Source organism: Leptonychotes weddellii, chromosome 14 (genome assembly GCF_054177405.1).
Source record: "Leptonychotes weddellii isolate Sample4059 chromosome 14, ASM5417740v2, whole genome shotgun sequence".
Taxonomy (NCBI): domain Eukaryota; kingdom Metazoa; phylum Chordata; class Mammalia; order Carnivora; family Phocidae; genus Leptonychotes; species Leptonychotes weddellii.
Window position 1 is genome coordinate 53,765,026 of NC_138382.1, and position 20,680 is coordinate 53,785,705.

The 20,680-nt window shown below is 44.0% G+C and overlaps 1 protein-coding gene and 1 long non-coding RNA gene across 3 annotated transcripts in view; one reads left to right on the forward strand and one right to left on the reverse strand.

The window, feature by feature from the left end:
• The window catches only part of RNF20 (ring finger protein 20), a 25,262-nt gene extending 15,301 nt beyond the window's left edge, over positions 1-9,961 (forward strand). For both annotated transcript variants that reach the window (XM_081803277.1, XM_006727635.3), the window contains 11 exons: positions 486-665; positions 1,826-1,961; positions 2,290-2,411; positions 2,527-2,897; positions 4,314-4,431; positions 5,025-5,174; positions 6,312-6,524; positions 7,390-7,515; positions 7,667-7,807; positions 8,503-8,604; positions 8,852-9,961. In XM_081803277.1, coding sequence (XP_081659403.1) covers positions 486-665; positions 1,826-1,961; positions 2,290-2,411; positions 2,527-2,897; positions 4,314-4,431; positions 5,025-5,174; positions 6,312-6,524; positions 7,390-7,515; positions 7,667-7,807; positions 8,503-8,604; positions 8,852-9,028 — 1,836 coding nt within the window. In that variant the 3' untranslated portion in view covers positions 9,029-9,961. The remainder of the gene's footprint in view (positions 1-485; positions 666-1,825; positions 1,962-2,289; positions 2,412-2,526; positions 2,898-4,313; positions 4,432-5,024; positions 5,175-6,311; positions 6,525-7,389; positions 7,516-7,666; positions 7,808-8,502; positions 8,605-8,851) is intronic.
• Positions 9,962-15,646: 5,685 nt separating this feature from the next.
• LOC145717082 (uncharacterized) lies at positions 15,647-19,511 on the reverse strand. The gene is made up of 2 exons (XR_014140095.1): positions 19,388-19,511; positions 15,647-17,427 (listed from the first exon to the last, which is right to left on the reverse strand). It is a non-coding gene; the product is annotated as an uncharacterized LOC145717082 (long non-coding RNA).
• Positions 19,512-20,680: the final 1,169 nt, after the last annotated feature.

A 20,680-nucleotide genomic window follows, 5' to 3' on the forward strand; every position in this document is an offset into this window, starting at 1 on the left:
TCCAGGATCATGACCTGAGCCGAAGGCAGTCGCTTAACCAACTGAGCCACCCAGGCGCCCCTACCTGGTGTCACCTCTTGGCTGGTCAGATTTAATTTGATGTAGATTTTACAGAACTAGAAGAGTGGGCAGATATAATCCATAATCTTCATAAAGCTTGTCTTAATTCAGGACACCTGGGTGGCTCAGTCGGTTAAGTGTCTGCCTTCGACTCAGGTCATGATGCCAGGGTCCTTGGATTGAGTCCTGCATTGGGCTCCCTGCTCGGCAGGGATCCTGCTTTTCCTTCTGTCCGTTGCTCCCCCTGCATGTGCGCTCTCTCTGACAAATAAATAAATCTTAAAAAACAAAAACAAAATAAAACAAAAAAAGCTTGTCTCAATTGCACAGGACAACATCACTGAGTTTAAGGTTTTATTCCCTGTCTGGCATCTAGGGCACAGACGCTAGCTTCTGCTTCTGACTCGTTTTTGGGCCCTCCTCAGGTGGAGCTGCGGAGCGCGGTGGAGGAGGCGGTTAAGGAGACCCCGGAGTACCGCTGTATGCAGTCGCAGTTCTCCGTCCTGTACAATGAGAGCCTGCAGTTGAAAGCGCACTTGGATGAGGCTCGGACACTGCTTCATGGCACCAGGGGGACCCACCAGCGCCAAGTTGAGCTCATTGAGGTAACAGCCTCGCTTTGTCTTCTATATATAAGCTTTTCTGCCTCGTAAATTTTATAATTTTACCCTCTCATGAGCAATTATTGCTCATTTGATAAGCGTGTATGGAGTGACCATATGTCTTTACTCTGCTGGATGGTGGGCATCCTGGCATCTGGGATCATACAGCTTAGCGGGGAGAGTAGTGACCATTAGAATGAGGTATGGGACAACAGAGGCGTACCCAAAAGAGGCAGTAATAAAGGAGAGCATCTGATTTCCTGTGGAACCTTCCTGATAACCACTTGCCAGAGTAAAGTGTGAATCTTAAGTTTACTGGTAGAAACCGTAAATACAAGTTTTGTATAAATGCAGGTTTACTGGTAGACAAAATAGAAGGGCATTCTCAGCAGTGAGAAGAACAGATTTAGAAATAGTTTACTATGGCTGGAGCCTTATGTGCATGGGCGAGAGTAGTGGGTAGAAGCTGCCGCACCGTTTATAAGCCATTATATGTGTCCGGGCAAATGTAAATACTTTTTTTTTTTTTTTAAGGAAAAAACTTTTATTCATGTGTTCACTTTTATACCTTCCATAGTCCTTAAGGTAATGTTTGTCATAGTTGGTCTTTTACTGTATGTCTGACAAATGAATTGAATTTAATATATCTTACCTTACAATGTTTATATCCCGTTTTATTGTTTGTACTCCTTGTAAATTATAGCATTCTCACAGGAAGGGGCTATTTCCCCTATTTCTTTAATATCCTGCCAGTTCTCAAATCAGTTTTTCGTAGCTGCCTGGTGCTTATTATATATTGATTGAATTGGAACTTTTCAGAGTAATCCCTCTTAGTATTTCCTTTTTTTCTTCTTAGATCCTTATGGGTCAAAATTAGGAAACCTAGTAATAGAATATGATGATGTTTCCACATTTGGATAAGGATTTTTTTTTTTTTAAAGATTTTATTAATTTATTTGAGAGACAGAATGAGAGACAGAGAGCATGAGAGGGAGGAGGGTCAGAGGGAGAAGCAGACTCCCTGCCAAGCAGGGAGCCCGATGCGGCATTCGATCCCGGGACTCCAGGATCATGACCTGAGCCGAAGGCAGTCGCTTAACCAACTGAGCCACCCAGGCGCCCTTGGATAAGAATTTTTGATTGGTTCCCTTTTTTGCACGTAGCGAGATGAAGTTAGTCTTCATAAGAAGCTGAGGACCGAAGTGATCCAGCTGGAAGATACGCTGGCCCAGGTCCGCAAGGAGTATGAGATGCTGAGGATAGAATTTGAGCAGACCCTTGCCGCCAATGAGCAAGCAGGTATGATTATTCTTGCTTCACCCTGCAGCTTACTGCAAATGCCTTCCTTAAACAATACCGTATGGTTACCTGGACTTGTTAGGATTAAGTGGAGCTCCGATGTCTTAAAGACCCTTAAACCAAATCCTGGAATTCATTTTGGCTCACAGCTTGGTGCTTGTTTTTCCCAACTCAGACTGGCCAGTTTTGTTTTCTTCTTGTGAGAAGGAATCTTTCTTTTGGTAATTTTCCCTGTTTCTCAGAGGTCCCTGATGCGTTCCGCACTTTCTCTCCTTGTGCCTTTGCCCTGGTCACAGTTCTTCGTAACATTGCTGTTGCTGTATTTAAGGCCCCATAAACCGGGAGATGCGCCACCTCATCAGTAGCCTCCAGAATCACAATCACCAGCTGAAAGGCGAGGTCCTGAGGTACAAGCGGAAATTGAGAGAAGCCCAGTCTGACCTGAACAAGGTAACCAGGACGGGTAGACTAAGTGCTGCTCTTCTGTTCGTGTAGCCGGGTTCGAGGGAGGCGAGCGGGGTGGTTGCTGTCAGTGATGCGCTTCCTTCCCCTCTTTGTCCCCCAGACCCGTCTGCGCAGCGGCACTGCCCTCCTGCAGTCTCAGTCCAGTACTGAGGACCCGAAGGATGAGCCTGCAGAACTGAAGCAAGATCCTGAGGACTTAGCTGCCCAGTCCTCTGCGTCAAAGGCATCTCAGGAAGAAGTCAATGAAATTAAGTCCAAACGGGACGAGGAAGAACGAGAACGAGAAAGGAGGGAGAAAGAGAGGGAGAGAGAAAGAGAGCGGGAGAAGGAAAAGGAGAGGGAACGAGAGAAGCAGAAACTGAAAGAGTCAGAGAAAGAAAGAGACTCTGCTAAGGATAAAGAGAAAGGGAAACATGACGATGGAAGGAAAAAGGAAGCAGAAGTTATCAAACAATTGAAGATTGAACTCAAGTAAGAGCAGAATTTAGAGAAACTGTTTGACTCAGAAGCTGAGGTTAGGACATCATGCATGAACTGTTTGGTGGATGGCATGACTTACAGACCATCATAGTATCTTGGGTATAACTAAATGTACAATTAATTGTGCTCTCAATTTTTAATCAAGTGTGCAGTCAAAATGGCTTGTGTGGGCTCTTGCGTAGTCTGGTTCAGTGGTCAGGTCTCAGTAAGCCCTGAACTTATAGCCTTATTCTTCATGAATCCAAATTAAGGGACCAGGGTGTCATGATTTAAGCAATACTCATGAGAATTATTGAAATTAACTGCTGGCAGATTGCTGGCATGAACTATAATTTAAAATCATAATGGGTAGAGTTTGTATCAGTATAACTTGAACAACGTTGATCTGTTTGCCTAGCAGTTAACTAGTTTGTGTATGTATCAGATCATTTTAAGAGATGTCTTAGGAGGTTTATTCCTGCAGGCATGGAAATGGTAAGACAGACCTGTCGGTTAATGAAATACCAACATAATGTCACATACTGTGCCTTCTCTTCCTGCATAACCAGTAACTTCTCTGGTAGAACTGGTTACGTCTTGCTTCCCATTGGTCATGGTTGTGCCTTTATTGATACGTGGATTTGAAGGACAACTGTGCTCAAAACATTTGAACTTTGGTATATAAAAGTATAGTTAAGAGATTTGATAATTTAGGGCGCCTGGGTGGCTCAGTTGGTTAAGCGACTGCCTTCGGCTCAGGTCATGATCCTGGAGTCCCTGGATCGAGTCCCGTATCGGGCTCCCTGTTCAGCAGGGAGTCTGCTTCTCCCTCTGACCCTCCCCCCTCTCATGTGCTCTCTCTCTCTCATTCTCTCTCTCTCTCAAATAAATAAATAAAATCTTAAAAAAAAAAGAGATTTGATAATTTAGTAGGAGGTGAAGTTTCAGTCTTCAGCTGACGGCTAATCACTCCATTATTGAATCTAGTTTTCTCCCTTTTTTCTCATTCTTTCTTCTTGATCTCTTTAAGGCAAATGCTTTTTTCAGGTGTGGTATCAGAATCATCTGGGTGACTTATTTAAAATATATTCCTGGACCCCATCACAGAGCTACTGAATCTCAGTTTCTAAGAGTGGGGCCCCAGAATTGTGCCTCTTTAACTAAGGCCAAGGTGTTTATTTTATAACTTTATGTTGGAGAACTTGGTCTGAAGGAGAAATGATTCCATTAGTTAGCTTGCTTTTCTATAGTTTCTGAGTATATCCACAAGTCTCCTGATGGTCCGTGCAGAAGTTTTCTTTTAGAGCTGTGCTGTAAGGTGTACATGGAACTGTTGTAAATTATTTTGCTCAATTCCAAATTCCCTTGCTCTGATGTCCTGTGTTTTCTCGTTACACCCTTCCCTTCCCTCTACCACCCTCATCATAGGAAGGCACAAGAGAGCCAAAAGGAGATGAAACTATTGCTAGATATGTACCGCTCTGCCCCAAAGGAACAGAGAGACAAAGTTCAGCTGATGGCGGCTGAGAAGAAGTCTAAGGCAGAGGTAATGTCGTCTGCCATTACCTGTCATTCTGTTACAGTCTGCATTTATGGGATTTTCCTTCACATTTCTGAAGGATGTAGTTTCCTTCTTCATCTTTAAAGTTAGCATTTAAAACTCAGCAGCATTTTCTTCCCTTTCAGAGACCATCTAAAATAAAACAGATTTCTGTATTGTCCACTAGGTGGTAAGGTGTATCACAATTTCTGGGAATAGGAGTAACCTTTTCAGGCTTTTTATTCCCTCTTTCCCATTAATGCTTTTCCCATAAATCTAGTGAGTCACTTTTCTGATTACTTTTGGGAAGAATGTCATATTCTCTTACAATTTGGGGGCCTTAAAAAAAGGGTGAGAACCACTATCGGAAAGAGAGGTGCACATGCACTCCTCACCAGCGTTGCTTATACAAGTGTGTCATGTGGGAATGGAGGGAAGTCAGAGCAGTGTGATGTGACCTGCCAGTAAAGCGCTTCCCTTTCGAATTCTCTCAAGGTTCTTTGGTATTGTGGGCCCTCCATCCTACACAGGATCAGTTGATTTTTGAAATTGTATTATAGCTTTTTCTTCTCATGCACATGATTCCTTACCTTCTCTAGTTGGAAGACCTAAGGCAAAGACTCAAGGATCTAGAGGATAAGGAGAAAAAGGAGAACAAGAAGATGGCTGATGAGGACGCCTTGAGGAAGATCCGGGCAGTTGAGGAGCAGATAGAGTACCTGCAGAAGAAGCTGGCCATGGCCAAGCAGGTGGGCACACTCTCTTTGTTTAGTTGGGTTTTTAAATAAATGTTACTTGACAAGTTATTGACAGTGCAGTGTGCTCTTTCATTCCAGTCTTTTTCTTTTTGTGAATATTTTTCTCCTATATGTATATTTGTTTTTAGACTGACGTCTTTCATTCTTTATTATTTTGTTTTATGTATTTGTGAGGCAGGAAATTTATTTTCAAATTGGGTAGCCAGTTGTTCAAACATTGTTTGTGGAGGGATCTATCCTTCCTCTGCTGATCTGGAATCAGGAGTGAGTCTAAATGGGGGAAAAATAAATAAATATAAAAATAAAAAAATAAATATAAAAAAAAAATATATATATATATATATATAAGGTTTTATGTACATTATGATTACAAATATACAAAACTGGGCGCCTGGGTGGCTCAGTCGTTAAGCGTCTGCCTTCGGCTCAGGTCATGGTCTGTAAAGACTTTTCTCCTCACAGTCTCCTCATAACACAAAATATAAGTCAAAATATCTTTAGGTACTGGGCACCTGGGTGTCTCAGTCAGTTTAGCGGCTGCCTTTGGCTTAGGTCATGATCCCAGAGTCCTGGGAATGAGGCCCATGTCGGGCTCCCTGCTCAGCGGGGAGTCTGCTTCTTCCTCTGCCTCTTCCCCCCAACTCGTTCTCTCAATCTTGCTCTCATGCTTTCTCAAATAAATAAATAAAATCTTTAAAAAATACATATTTTTAGGTACTGATCTTCACCCATTAGATTGTTGTGCGGTACTGTTGGAAAGTCTGTAGTGAAATGTGATATTACAGTTGTGGAAAAGTGTGGGAAAATGGGAGGCTTTGTGATAGAAGTTCTCTTCACCAACTGCTACTTGATCAGTTTGCTGCATTATGGTGTGTAGAAGTTTTGTTTACTCTGAATATAAATCAGCTGAGCATCAGATCATCAGTGCCAGTGGCTTCAAATAATAAGAGCTTCATTTGTATTCCTCGGGCTAACCTAAGTGACAAAACTAAGCTGCTTAAAACTGAGTTTCTCTGTCACTAGGTTAATTTATTTCTGAATGAACACTGGGAAAGTTTAGTTTCCAGTGCTCGTTTCTTTGGAGTTAGAAGATTCTATTAAAATGAGGGTTCTTTCTCCGTATTTTAGGAGGAAGAGGCTCTCCTCTCGGAGATGGATGTTACAGGCCAGGCCTTTGAAGACATGCAAGAGCAAAATATCCGTTTAATGCAGCAGTTGCGGGAGAAGGATGATGCAAATTTCAAGCTCATGTCTGAGCGTATCAAGTCAAATCAGATCCACAAGTTACTTAAAGAAGAGAAGGAGGAGCTAGCTGACCAGGTTTTGACTCTAAAGACTCAGGTAATTTGAATAGAGCTTGCCAGAATTCTGTTGAAGTAGGGCACTTTCTACATGCGTTAAAGAATGATTATTGTGGCATTAAAAAAAAAACAAAACCCTGAAAATGTGTATTGTTAGCATTCTGGTATAAATGTATATTTTTAGCATTCTTTTAAACAAATTATACATCCCTGCAAAGAAGTACAGTTTAGCTGTTAAAACAAATATGGATCTGCTAGTATGGAAGGTGTTATCATTATGTGATTTGTTTTATTATCCCTTTTATTTAAAAATGTGTACGTCTTTGTGTGTGTGCTGTGTAGTTTACAAATTTCTGGAAGGCTGCATGAGAAACAGAGTGGTTACCTGATTACCTCTGGATGTTGGGATGAGAGTCTGTGGGGGTGTGACTTGACTTTTTTACCCTTTCATGGTGACTCCACTTTGTGTGTGAATTTCAAGAAAAAGACTGCTTTAGAACTTCTAACCATTCTGAGAGAGATACACATGGCCTTTGTTTGAGCTGTAATTTACATGGTCTAGTATGAACTGCCAGGCTTCGAGAATTAGTATGACTAAAAGGTGAATATCTGTAAATGTAATTCCTTTTGCTCTTGGCAATTTTGGAGAAGAATTTTCAGTGGTTTCTTAAACTCTTGCTTGAATCATCAACAATGATTTTTTTGTTTTTTTTTTGTATGAAAAGGGAAGCTTTTAAGTATTGTGGTCTTGCATGTATTTTGAAGGGTTCATGGGTAAAGAGAGTGATGATTTGAGATTTCTAACAGACTCTCTTTTTGTGGGCCTATGGATTAACAGCACCTAGTCAGTTCATAGTTTTTTTTCTTTCCTGTTTGTGTTAAAGTATGATTTTTCTTTTTCAAAGGTTGATGCGCAGTTACAGGTAGTAAGGAAATTGGAAGAGAAGGAGCATCTGTTACAAAGCAACATTGGCACGGGGGAGAAGGAGCTGGGTCTTAGGACTCAAGCCTTAGAGATGAATAAACGCAAGGTAGGATTGCTTACTCTGTAATCTAAAGTTAGTCTCAGAGGAACAAATAAGTAGGACACGGATGAAATTAGAGGTTCACTTTCTTCCTTGGACCGGGTTAACATTTTGCCTCCTTAGAAATAAGTGGACGCTATTTGTACATCCCGCCTAGGCGATGGAGGCAGCCCAGCTGGCAGATGACCTCAAAGCGCAACTGGAGTTGGCTCAGAAGAAGCTCCATGATTTTCAGGATGAGATCGTGGAGAACAGTGTCACCAAAGAAAAGGACATGTTCAATTTCAAACGAGCCCAGGCAAGAGCAATTGTGTTTTCTTTACATTTCACCTTTTACGTATGTTCTGAGCTCTGAAATGTTATGAAAGAGTCATTGGTCTGATGTGTGTCATCTCCTACTTGATTATAAGTTCCTTGAGTGAAGAGACCAAGTCTGTTTTCTTCACTGCCATATCCCCCAAAGCCTGTCACGGTGCCTACCAGCCGGTGGGCATGAAATACATACTTATGAATTGAATGAATTGGTAAATTTATAAAGAAGTAGCAACATATCAAACTAGAGGATTTTAAAGTTCTATAGTGTTTCTATTTTTGGCATGTCCAGTGTTTCTCATGATGACTTTCTATCCTTATCCATACATCTGTAAATTATTTTAATCCACTCTACCTTCAGCTTGAAAGTAATTGCCTTAAAATAAAGTTGCTTATCAAGTTTTTCATCTTTTTTTTTTTAATTCTTAGACTGTATTTTTACAGAACTGCATTGACAGTAGTTAGGTGCAACTCAGTTTGGTAATAGGATTATGGTTTTGTGCTCTGGAACAAAAGAAGGTATTTGCCATTCCGGTTCTCTGCATTCCTAAGAGATAATTGGCCGGGAGAGGACAGAAAGTCCTTTCTTTGCCGAGCAGAAAGTTCAAGTTGGAGCAATTTTTTTCCTCAGAATGGCAGGTCTGGGGGAGTGCGTCTAATGGGTATGCTCTCTTACCACAGGAGGACATCTCTCGACTTCGAAGGAAGCTGGAGACCACAAAGAAACCAGACAATGTGCCCAAATGTGATGAGATCCTGATGGAGGAGATTAAGGATTACAAGGTTAGGAAAACTGCCTCGGTGATTTCTTTGTGTTTTTGTTCAGGCCTGAAGTGGCCTGCTAATAGACTGGGAGAATAAACACCGAACTTATTTACATGAAGGGAACCAGAGGATGGTTTCTTTTGGGCGGGGGTGGCACTCTTGTCTTCGTGCTTAGTGGGTTTCCTGCTCGTTTGCTTCCATATGATAGCCATTTAAACCTTTATGGTCGATCAGACTCTGACTTCTTCTTTTTTTTTTTTTTAAGGCACGCCTGACCTGTCCATGTTGCAACATGCGTAAAAAGGACGCCGTACTGACCAAGTGTTTTCATGTTTTCTGCTTTGAGTGTGTGAAGACACGCTATGACACCCGTCAGCGCAAATGTCCCAAGTGTAACGCTGCGTTTGGTGCCAATGATTTCCATCGCATCTATATTGGTTGAGCCAAGCCAAGAGTAGAAGAGGGAGTGGCTAGACAGGCACTTCTTCATTAACCACCAAAACCTCTACCTCTTCTCTCCTTGACTGTCACCTACAGGGCAGTTTGTCTGCCAGCGACCTTTCCTTCACAGACTTTACGTCCAGGCTCTCCTCTCTAATAGCTAGATGATTTCAGGGAAAAGGACCGGTAAAGGCAAGTCTTGGGTTTAAGAATGAATTCGAAACAAACAACTCTCATTTGTCTTCCCCACCAGCTTATTTCTTTCCTGCTTTTAGATTTCCTAGCATTTTCTTCTTCAGGCTTACTATATAATCTTGGATTTCCATTCCTCCTGAAGAAGTAAATTGGTGTTTCTGACACAGAGAAGGGAGCAAAGAAGAGTGGAGACCTACGGCTGTTTTGGGGGGTGAGGGGGATCTTTTAGAGATAAGCTCTCTGTGGGCACAAACATTTCTTGATTTGGGTAGTAAACTTTTTGTAAAGTTGGATTAAAAAATGGTATAATTGTGCCACTTTTTCCTGGATGGTTTGAAGCCTTAATGAAATTATGTCCAGGATGATTCAGTCCATTTTCTATTCACTAACAAAGTAACTTGTTAAGGTCAGCTGGGTTCCATGTTGGAAGTTATTTAAGTTTTGAATGTCCTACTCATTAAAAAGTCTTTAAATTTCTTGAGGCCAGAATAATTTCAAATTTAGTTTTTATCTTAAAATGAAATCAAGCTTGGGGAGGATGGGGAACAGGACTGAGATGATAAAGAGATCTTCTGGGTACTCTGGGAACTTGATACAGAGAGGCCTTAGTGAGCTATGAATTACTCTCATCTGCCTCTCCACAGGGATTGCTGTGATCCCTGTTTTCCGGAAGATTCTCTGTAATGTTTCTGTAGGACTTTATACTCCATAAGCTTCAATTAAAGCAGGATTCAGTTTGTTTTAGTGTTCGTGTTTTTCTTGGGCAGCAGGTGGTTTGGGTTGGGATATTTACTGTTTATGACATTTGGCTAAGAAAGCTGGCTGCCCAGCATCAGGGGACTGCAGCCTCTGGAATATTGTGGCAGAAAACCACTAGTCCCATGGGGAGCTGGATTTAGGGGAAGTTCCTCTAGTTGGGAAGAGCAGGGAGCCTCTAGTCCCAACTAGTTTGAAGTCCCAGCAACATAGCTCTTAGAGACATTTTGAGATAATTACCAAAAATGGTGATGATTTTTGGACAGTCTGGCTTCTTACTACGGAAGAGGCCAATGAATGGGCTTCAGGAATACCCACAAATTGTATACAAAATTTTGTTTGTGTTGTATGCACTTTATTCATAGCTTTTTTCAGATTCTCAAAGGAAATTTGAAACCTCACAATCGTCCAAAAAAATCACAGCGCCTGTGTGGCTCCGTTGGTTAAGCATCTGATTCTTGATTTCAGCTCAGATCATGATCTCAGCGTCCTGGGATTGCGCCCCACATCAGGCTCCTTGCTCAGTGGGGGGTCTGCTTGAGGATTCTCTCTCCCCCTCTCCCTCTGCTCCCCCCACGCACTCTCTGTCTCTCTCTCAAATCTTTTTAAAAAGATTTATTTATTTATTTGACAGAGAGAGACACAGCGAGAGAGGGAACACAAGCAGGGGGAGTGGGGGAGGGAGAAGCAGACTCCCCGCTGAGCCGGGAGCCCGATGTGGGGCTTCATCCCAGGACCCTGAGATCATGACCTGAGCTGAAGGCAGACGCTTAACCGACTGAGCCACCCAGGAGCCCCTATAATAAATCTTTAAGAAAAAAGAATCATTGTTTTAGATCCATAAGGAACTTTTTAGAAAATTTCTTTAATGCTTAATATAGAATGCCAACTTCAAGGATTATTGGAGAAGTACTAGAGTCTTCCCTTTCTCTCTTTTTTTCAGGTCTTGAGGGGATGGTCTCTTTTTTCTTTATTTTGTTGTTATCTTGGAAATTGTCTTGGCAATTTGGACCAAAATCAGGGTTGATAATGCTTTAAGGCATATATCTTAACTACATGGTTGGCTTTTAAATTCTTACCTCCATAGGGATCTTTTTCAAGATCTCAGCTATTTCTGAAAGCTGTTGCATTCTTTTTTTTTTTTTTTAAAGATTTTATTTATTTGACAGAGAGAGACACAGCGAGAGAGGGAACACAAGCAGGGGGAGTGGGAGAGGGAGAAGCAGGCTTCCCGCGGAGCAGAGAGCCTGATGTGGGGCTCGATCCCAGGACCCTGGGATCATAACCTGAGCTGAAGGCAGACGCTTAACGACTGAGCCACCCAGGCGCCCCAGCTGTTGCATTCTTATATGAATTCCCATTGGGATTCCTTGTTTGCTTTTTTTAATCTCTGTCCAGGTCCACAAGGCATCTTTGTTCTTCAAGGGCAGGAGTTCTGTGCACATAGTACTACGTACATGCCACTTGAGTGATGAATGTGATTTGATGTTGTGAGGATTCAAGTGGGCCCCATGGTGTAATGGTCAGCACTCCGGAGTCTGATATTGTGGGGATTCATGGGAAGATTCTGGAGAATAGAGAAATGATCACTTGTCTTCTTTTAGACCTACTGGGATGGTGATGCTCGCTTCTTGAAGGAAGGTATATTCCGCTCTCATCAGTTTCCATGATCATTTGTTGGTGTGGAATGCCTTTCAAATTTGGTCTTTAAGGTTTTTGCTGAGGATTATCAATTGATAGATAAACCCAAGTACCAGTGAGTATGCAGAGAAGTTTTAACTAGTTCTTACTACGAAAGTCTGCCTGATTCGACGTGATAAGACAGCTACATTGAGAGTAAGTAGAAACTGGTGGGTTGTGTACATGTTGGATTGCGTTTACATAATAGGAAACCTCTGGTATGGAAATAACCTAAACATTTCCTAGATCTGTAATTGTCCCACCACACAGAAATTGAACTTTACTTTCTGGGGATTTCTCCCCAGATTTGGTCTCTTCCTAATGTTAGATATTAAGGTCTTATTTGTGGCATATATCACAGGTCCTAAAATTAGGACATAGAAAGAGCAGTGTCTTAACAACATAGTCCCCATTATCCATCAGGAGGCCTGGCCTACAGCACTCAGGGAAGGTCCGCATGGTTAAGTTAATTCAGCTCCTTGCTTCTGCTAACAGTTCCTCAGAAGTCTGCTTTATTGGACCAGTGTGTAATTCAAACCTTACTCATTTTTTTCACCCCCTAAGTGGAAACAATTTTTCCTCATATATTGAAGTAACCCTTCAAATTTGGATTATCCTGAAATATATAACTTTAAATTTCCTTTTGTGGTGATAACAAAGGAAATTATTATGAATTCTGAAACTGATAGCTCTGTTTGAGGCAATCCGTGATAGCTATGGCTTCTTTTATAGGTTTAGTCTTTTTTTTTTTGAGGGAAATTGTGGACAAAGTTGGAAGCATAGTATATTTGCATTAATAGAGTAACACTATGAGGATTTCAGGTTACTGAAATCTACGGAGTGGAATGATTTGAAAGCTAGGATGTGGGAGCTAAAAGGGACCTCAAACCGTGTGCTTATTTTATTTTTTAAATTTTTTAATTTAAATTCAATTAGCCAACATATAGTACATCATGTTTTTGATGTAGTGTTCAGTGATTCATTAGGTGCATGTAATACCCAGTGCTCATCACATCACTTGCCCTCCTCAATGCCCATCACCCAGTTACCCCATTTCCCCCCCACCCCCACCTCCTCTTCAGCAACCCTCAGTTTGTTTCCTAGAGTCAAGAGTCTGTCATGGTTTGTCTCCCTCTCTGGTTTCTTCCCATTCAGTTTTCCTCCCTTCCCCAATGGTCCTCCTCACTATTCCTAATGTTCCACATATGAGTGAAACCATGTGATAATTGTCTTTCTCTACTTGACTTACTTCCCTTAGCATAATACCATCCAGTTCCATCCACGTTGATGTAAATGGTAGGTATTCATCCTTTCTGATGGCTGAGTAATATTCCATTGTATATATGAACCACATCTTCTTTATCCATCCATCTGTTGAAGGGCATCTCAGCTTCTTCCACGGTTTGGCTATTGTGGACATTGCTGCTATGAACATTGGGGTGCATGTGCCCCTTCTTTTCACTACATCTGTATCTTTGGGATAAATACCTAGTAGTGCAATTGCTAGGTTGTAGGGTAGCTCTATTTTTAACTTCTTGAGGAACCTCCATCCTGTTTTCCGGAGTGGCTGCACCAGCTTTGTATTCCCCATGTCCTTATTTTAGAGATGAGGAAACAAGTCCCAGGGTCACTCAGTTTAGCAGCAGAATCATAATGTGGCAATCAGACCTCTGTTTTTTCTTTTACCCTAAGTGGAGATATGTACCAATAGAATGCATGTCATCAGGAAGATAATAAATGAAAATACTTGAGTCTTTTAAGTCTTTCTGAAGATTTCTAATTTATGTAGGCTCTCTGCCAGGCCCTAGATTAGGACTGCATATTCTTCCCCTATTCATTGAGAGTTCCCATAGCACTTTGTTCCAGAGTAGAACTGAACCAAAGGGATCTTAGATTTCTCCTTGCTCACCCAGCCCAGCCCTTTGATGCATTGTGATGCCAGGTGCTGTGCTAAACATGTTTCTCGTGAAGTCAGACTTAGGATGAGTATGGCCCTGCCTCTTACTAGGTTATTTCAGCTCTCTGTTTCAGTTTCTTAATCTGTAAAATAATAACTACATTATAGAATTGTATTGAGGATGAAATGAGTCAGTATACACAAAACATTTAGCAGAATGCCTGGCAACTAGTAAATGCTCAAAATACTAACTTGTATTGCAAATAAATTGAGAGGTCAATTTTTCTTCTACATTTTCTCCTTATTTCTAGGCAAAAAGAAGACTGACATATTTAGAATCTAGATTGTATGTGTTTATTTATGTCCCTCTCTAAGTCCACCTGTGCTGGTTAAATGATACCATGGCCAGGTCATGCCCAGGCATCAAAAAGTTAACTTCATTTGCTCACTGTCCTACAAACAAATAGAACGTATGTGAATGATACCCAGTACCACCCAGCAGTGAGGACCCTGATCTTCTACTATAACCTCTTTAGCCTAAGATCCTTTAATGGTTCCTGTAGTCTTTGGGATACAAATCCGATTTAGCATAGGGATCTTGCCTCTGCTTTTCTCTTTGCAGTCCTTACAGCTTGTTACCCACCTGTGCTTTATTTTTCTGTCATACTGAGTTATCTGATGTTCCTACGTTTTTTGATTGTCATAGTTTCCCAACTCTGGAACTTAGCACATTCTGTTTGTTTTACCTGGGGTGCCTGTTAACCCTCCTCTTAGTTTCTCCACTGCGGGTGCGCAAGTGCACACACACACACGCACGCACGCACACAGAGGACAAGTGTCTTTTTCGCCTCCACAGTACCTGATATGCATTTATCAGAATATACGCCACATTGGTTTGCCAGTTTGTGTCTCCCTGCTGGACTGAGCTCCATGGGGTCAGAATCTTGCTTTTTCTCTTTCTCTCGCCAGCAGCTAGCCCAATGCCGGGCTCAAAATCAGCATCCAAACAAGGAGTGACTGATGCAAAACAACCTTGGGTAAGTTGGCAGTTGAGCTAGGTTACAGTAGGTGTGTATTTGTACGAGATTTGATGAATGCGTCCCGCTAGCAGCTTCACGCTGGCAAGGTGGCCAAGCAGCTGAAACTGCCGGGTGCGTCAGAAACCGCGGCAGGCCTGAGACCGCAGGACTGCTCAGGGATCCTCAGCTGCGTCTGTACCAGTTCTCGGGCCAGAAAGCCAAGAGGGACGCCTACAACAGCTGTTTCTGTGAGACTTGGGGCCACAGTGTTGAGTTCAGTGGACGGGGCAAGGCAGGTGCAGTTTGTGCATCGGCTTCCTTCCCTGTGGAGCTGGGGGCCCAGCGAGGCATGGGCCGGAGCCGCGATGGCAGAAAGACTGAAGGGGGGGTTGGAGGAAGGAGAGGGGGTTGTAAGGCAGCGATCAGAATCCCGACAGTGTGAAATGGGTGTTCTGGAATTGCACTGCCTGTGTGTGAATCTGTCTTGGCCACTCCTCTTCCTAGCCGGGTGACCTTGGACAACTTCCATAATTCCCTGAGCCTTAGTCTTCCCATCTGTAAACTGGAGGTCTAGTTTATCTACTGTAGACTAGGTCTAGAGAACCTGTGTCATGGGGTTTTAATGAAGCTGGAATAAAATAAATGCTCAATAAATGTTAGCTACTATAGTATTGTCTATTGACAGGTTGTGAAAAGGACAGCTTGTGAGAAGGTCCCTGAGCTCAGAGACCACGCCCATCTTATTATTCACTATGTGTCTCCTGCACTTGGCACGTAAACACAGGCTGTGTGGCAGCTGGTTGTTGAATTACTAAATGAGGGTGGCCAGGGCAGAGTTTTTTAGAGCTCTCTCAGTATTGTGGCTTTTCCTAGAATGTCTTTCAGATGAAGCCATTTCGATTGAACTTTGTGATGCCTGGGCTCTGAGTTTTCTCAGCATATTTTGTGCCACGTCGACTCTACTAAGGAAACAAGTATAAATCCTAGCATGAGTGGGTCTCCTGTGAGGAAGGGGCTGGTACCACGTCCACATTTGAATCCCCCAAGACAATGCCAGCAGTACATCAGAAAATGAAGTTTCTATCTGAACATTTATTCCACAGTCATAGAAACTGAAGATGGAAAAGACCTGAGAACATCTAGTCCATCCACGTGGTTGTACAAGAAAAGTGGCTGGAGCAAAACAGCCTATTCACTTCATGCTCACAAGACAGCATTTCAGTTCTTCCTGGACTGGAGCGATTGCACACACGTTAAAATGAAGACACAATGCAAACACTCTTTACAAACCTTAAGAAAATAACTCTAAGTACATTATTTTCATAAAACGATTGGGAACAAAACGAAAAAGAGTGAGGGACTCCTGGATTAGATGGGTGGCATAGGTAGGTGAAGAAAGGAATAACTCAACAGTGCAGCTAGTGGAGTGGTTTTGATGACTAAAACACAAGTTCTTTCCATGACTGGTTGGATTTTCTGGTTTGCTTATCAAAAATGAGTTGGGAGGAGAGAGGCTCTAAAGTAGTTTCTTTCTTTCGCCTTCATTCTTTATCCATGCCAAGGAAGTGCTTATTAGCTCCAAGGCCCTATTAGACCCAACACCGAGAAGCCCACTGCCCCGATGTAGCCGGGTTTTACTTGGCAGTTGCTTCACTGACCACTTCCCTGGTCGGCACGGAAGCAGCTCCTGCAGAGGGTTTGTGCAACAGCAAGAACACGAATGGTGGAGTCACCTCCAGGCACGTTAAAGACCTCAACTGATTGTGTCCCTGTGGCTGCCTCACTTGGCTGTCCCATTTTTCCAACTCGTCTTTAATAGTTGGAGGGATCCCCTTGCTGCTCCTCTACCTTGAGGCCTCCGCACTCTGGGGCCCTCAGGATTATTTACATGAAGCACATAGCCTATCTGTTCCTGCTCACCTGCCATATTGTATTGTGTGCTTCCTGTGCCAGGAACTTCCCCTTGGAAAACGGGGTGGGATGTGCGACACAGTCAGGTTGTCCGGCTGCCCAGCACCAGAGCTTGGAAAAGAATGGACCTTCCTCATCTCATGAAATAGGAGCCCGGACGAGGAGGCAAGGGAGCAATCCCTTACCTCTTTCTTCCTCACTAAAATACCATCCTCCACCTGAAGACTTTGATCTTTGTGATTTTTGAGCCCGAGGGGAGTTGAAAGGACAGGTGGAGCAGAACAGAAAGGAGGGTTTTCAAAGGACCCACCATTTCATGAACTCTTTTTATAAAACACAACACACTTTCACAGACTGCAAAACACTGTTCAGTTACTACCGATAACGACAACCACCACTACTTGGGACCGCTTCGTTCCACCACAAGCAGCTATGCGGTTCCTCTTCATCCAGAACACGGAGGCATTTCAAGCGATGCGGACGGCAGCAAGCCTGCTTTCAGCCCCTGCTGCTGCTGGCCAGCCCCTGGCCATCCACTTTGTGGGTAGGCAGGGCCGTGCGGCTGCTACCCCCGCTTAGAACGCCTCAGGAGAGAAGCTTAAGGTAAACCCCTTAAGCACACAATACAAAAATCCAAACTTACAAAACAGATACGTTAAGGGAGAATTAATTGCATTACAAAAGGATTCTTTACTTTACAAAAGAATTCACCTCTGGGTTCCTTTAAATAGCCAGCTTCTCAAGAACAGTCAGGAGGAGCTGAGTTAGAAAAGGGCCCGAGTCCGTGAGGAGCATGGCTGGCTCGTCGTCGGGAGGTGCCCCGGCTCATCGGGCCGCGCAGAGCAGGACGGCAGGTGCTGCGGCGTCCTCGGCTCCTGCAGATGGGTGGGGGCGGCTACGAGGCAATGTCTTCCAAAGGCAGGTGCAAATCTACGTCGGGGCCTGGGGGAGAACACGGGAGGACAGGGCATTTCAAAGCAGGGCTGTCCTTTCTGTTTCCTGGGCTCCCCCTGTTTCCTCACTGTTTCATCTGCGAGGTGGATGAAGTCTAACTAGAAGCTTCTTATCTCCCTCATCAGTCTCTCTGTGCCTCCATCCACCCCAGGGTTTTCTCAGACAAAAACAACTAAAGTGTTATCTAATTACAGCCGAAGGTGTTGTCTCTCCCTGGGGACTGGGTAGCTCCTGGTGGAAATGCAGGGGAAATTTTGTGATTGCGGAGCCTTTCCAGTGATGTGCAGCTGTTACAGAGCACAGTGCTTGGGACAGTGCTGTGAATTCGTGCTGGGCATCCTGACAGATGAGGCCGGAGCACAGTAAGTGAGAACTGAGCGAGTCTCGTCCCAAGTGGTGCCCAGGGGTGGGAGTGGCTGTTTGGAAGGTGAATCAGCAGCTGTGTGCTACAATGTAAAAACCTCTCAAAAGGCTCTTCTCCCCAGGCCGGGGGCAGCCATCCTTCTAGAACAGTGTTTCTCGAAGAGTACTTTTTGGAATACGCGTGTCAGTCACCTGGGGGAGTTGGTTAACAGGTTTCTGAGCCAGACTCCCCACCTCACCCTATCTTCCGGGGAAAAAGGCCCTGTCGGTCAGCATTCTAATGGGTTCCTAGATGCCTCGCATCTACACTAGCACTGGGAACTGGTGTTCCATAGTTCCCCGTGACTTTTCCTTCCTGCATGCACGTCCACGCCACTGCACCCGGGACAGGGATGTCTGGGATCAGGAAGCCAGGTTACTGATAATCAGTTCCTTGGGGGCATCAGAGGGGGCCTGGGAGAGAACGGGAGGGACCACACCTGGTCTCAGCCCCTCAGGGAGGAGTAGGTGTGGGGCTGGGAGACTCACGTGCTAGTTACCTGTACAGAGATGGACCGCACAGGGCACCGTTCCATATGTTAAAGCTTGTGGTGTTTGCAGGGGGGTCCGCTTTAGGAATGCCTAAAGCTAAGAGGCAACTGCCGATTTGAGAACGGGCTAGTGTGTGGTTTGCTGAGCCTTTTCACTTAACCCACAGAACCAGCTTGCATGCCCCGTGCGGGCAATAAGCAGGGGTAGTCCAGTTTCATCTAAGGCCATGTCCTTGCTTTGCTTTGCTTTCCTTTATAAAAGGCACACTCTGTAGTGGAGATGCGTAGTTAGATTCGAAGTATTGTATTCCTTCCTTAGCTAAATTGTTTTTCTGGCCCAGAGCTTTTGTTCTCAACATGGTGTACATTTTTAATGCCTCTTCTGCCTGTCTTATTCCCGCTCACCACATCCCTGTCCCCTTTCATCGTGGCACGTAAGCTGTTCCTACTAAATGCTGGTCAGGATGGTGTTGGAGACACGGGACCCTCTCAAAAACAGGGCTCCTGCTTGATCCGGTCAATCCTTGGTCTGCTGTGATGCTAATGAGTTCGCTTAATTGTTTGCATACCCACACCTCTGGCTCTTATCTGGCTCCCCGTTCAGAATGCAGGAACAAATCTAGTTGGGGGAGTTGTATCAAAAGCCACAACCCTGGATAATCCTGTTCTATGCTAAGATTAAAACCACATATGAGTAACATTTTATCTCGTTGGTGAGAGTGCAGAGAAAGGGCTAAAACCCAGAACTACTAGTATGGTACCCAATGAGGAGCTGGGGTTGCCTGGTCATTCATAGATCCTTTCCACGGAGTTTACTCCTAATTTACCATCACTGCTCTGAAAGACCCCTACCCTGGAGAGCTAGGGAGTCAGCTTGGGAAGAGCTGTGGCTGATTTTTAGGCTAGGATGGGCAGACTTGACCTCTAAGAGAGACCTAGACCTCCGCTTCCCCACACTTTTGTCAGTAGTTACAAAAGAGCATTACAAAGTGTCTCAAGGGCTCAGAGGAATTCGGGAACTGGGAAGGGGAGCAGCATGGTCATCTAGGACTCACAAGTCCGGTTTGTCCTTTGATACTCTTCCAGCTCCGTTTTCCTGCTCACAGCCAGCTGCAGCTCCTGACGGATCACCTGAATCCGCTTCTCGAGCTCTGAGAGTTCCTGCATCACTGAGTTCCGAGCTCCATTTAGGGAGTCTGCCTTCCCGTTGGTGGTCAGCGAGGCAGGGAGCTCTCTTCTCCTTGGAGGGAGTGGGATGTCTTGGTGGGTCCGGATGCTCAGCTGGTTTTGTCCTCCCTCATCACTAAAGATGTATTTTCGTCGGTTATCCTGACTCAGATTGGAAGTATTCCACACAGTGAGCTGACGGGGTCCCACACTGGCCCTAGGAAACAAAGACATTTTAGATTTACCTTCCATTCTGCGGCTCTCAAAGTGTTGCTCCCCAGCTGTTGGCCATTTCAAACTGTGAATATGGAGCTGGACATGCATTCAGAAGACAGATTGCCACGGACAGACTGCCTGCTGGAGTGGCACAGGGACAAAAGGAGCCATTACAATGCTTTTCAACTGAAGTTCTTACCAAGTCTCAAGCTGCCCTGAAATTGGAATAGACGTATCATCTGGAGGGCTGATAGACCAGGGAGTGGCGTATTCTTTTTTGAAGAACCCTGGATGTCTTTCCACTCCTATCCTGCCAGCGAGGCTCAGAGCACAGCACCGGCTTGAAACAGTCTCTGGCTACAAAGATGGTGCTTTAGTAAAAAAGTGAGAGCCTATTTGTTCACCTGTTGGGCTCTAAGCATAAGCCGGCCGGTAGAGACTATAAAATGGCTCATGCTCAGTCCCACAGGACTACCCTGAAGTTTACTACTTGAGTTTGAGGAGAATAAAAACATACAAGCTGCAGGTTTCAGCAAAAAGTTTTCCATTATAGGGATGATTTTATGTGGGTCGAGAATGACAGCTCAGTTCTGAAGCTTTAAAAGAAACCCCAAGAAAGCCTCAAATTCTTGCTGGAATAATGAAAGTCAATAGAAACAGATTCACAGTCCTCTTTCAGGCTTGCGTCAAACCACCTGCCACCATGTCAGGGACATGGCTGTAGAGAGCAAGACTTACTGCCGGGCGGGCACAAGAGGAGGGGATTTGGTGCCTGAAAGGAACTCTGACAGTCAGATGTAATGAGGAGAGTTTCTTGCTACAAGAACAGACTAGAGCCCCAAGCGGCATAGCTGCAGATTTCTTCTAGCCTTGTTGGAGGAGAAGGAGGGTTATGACCGCTTTTGCAATCCACCACAGGGCAAACCTACATAGAAACACTCTATTAAGTCCTTGTGTTTCTGTTC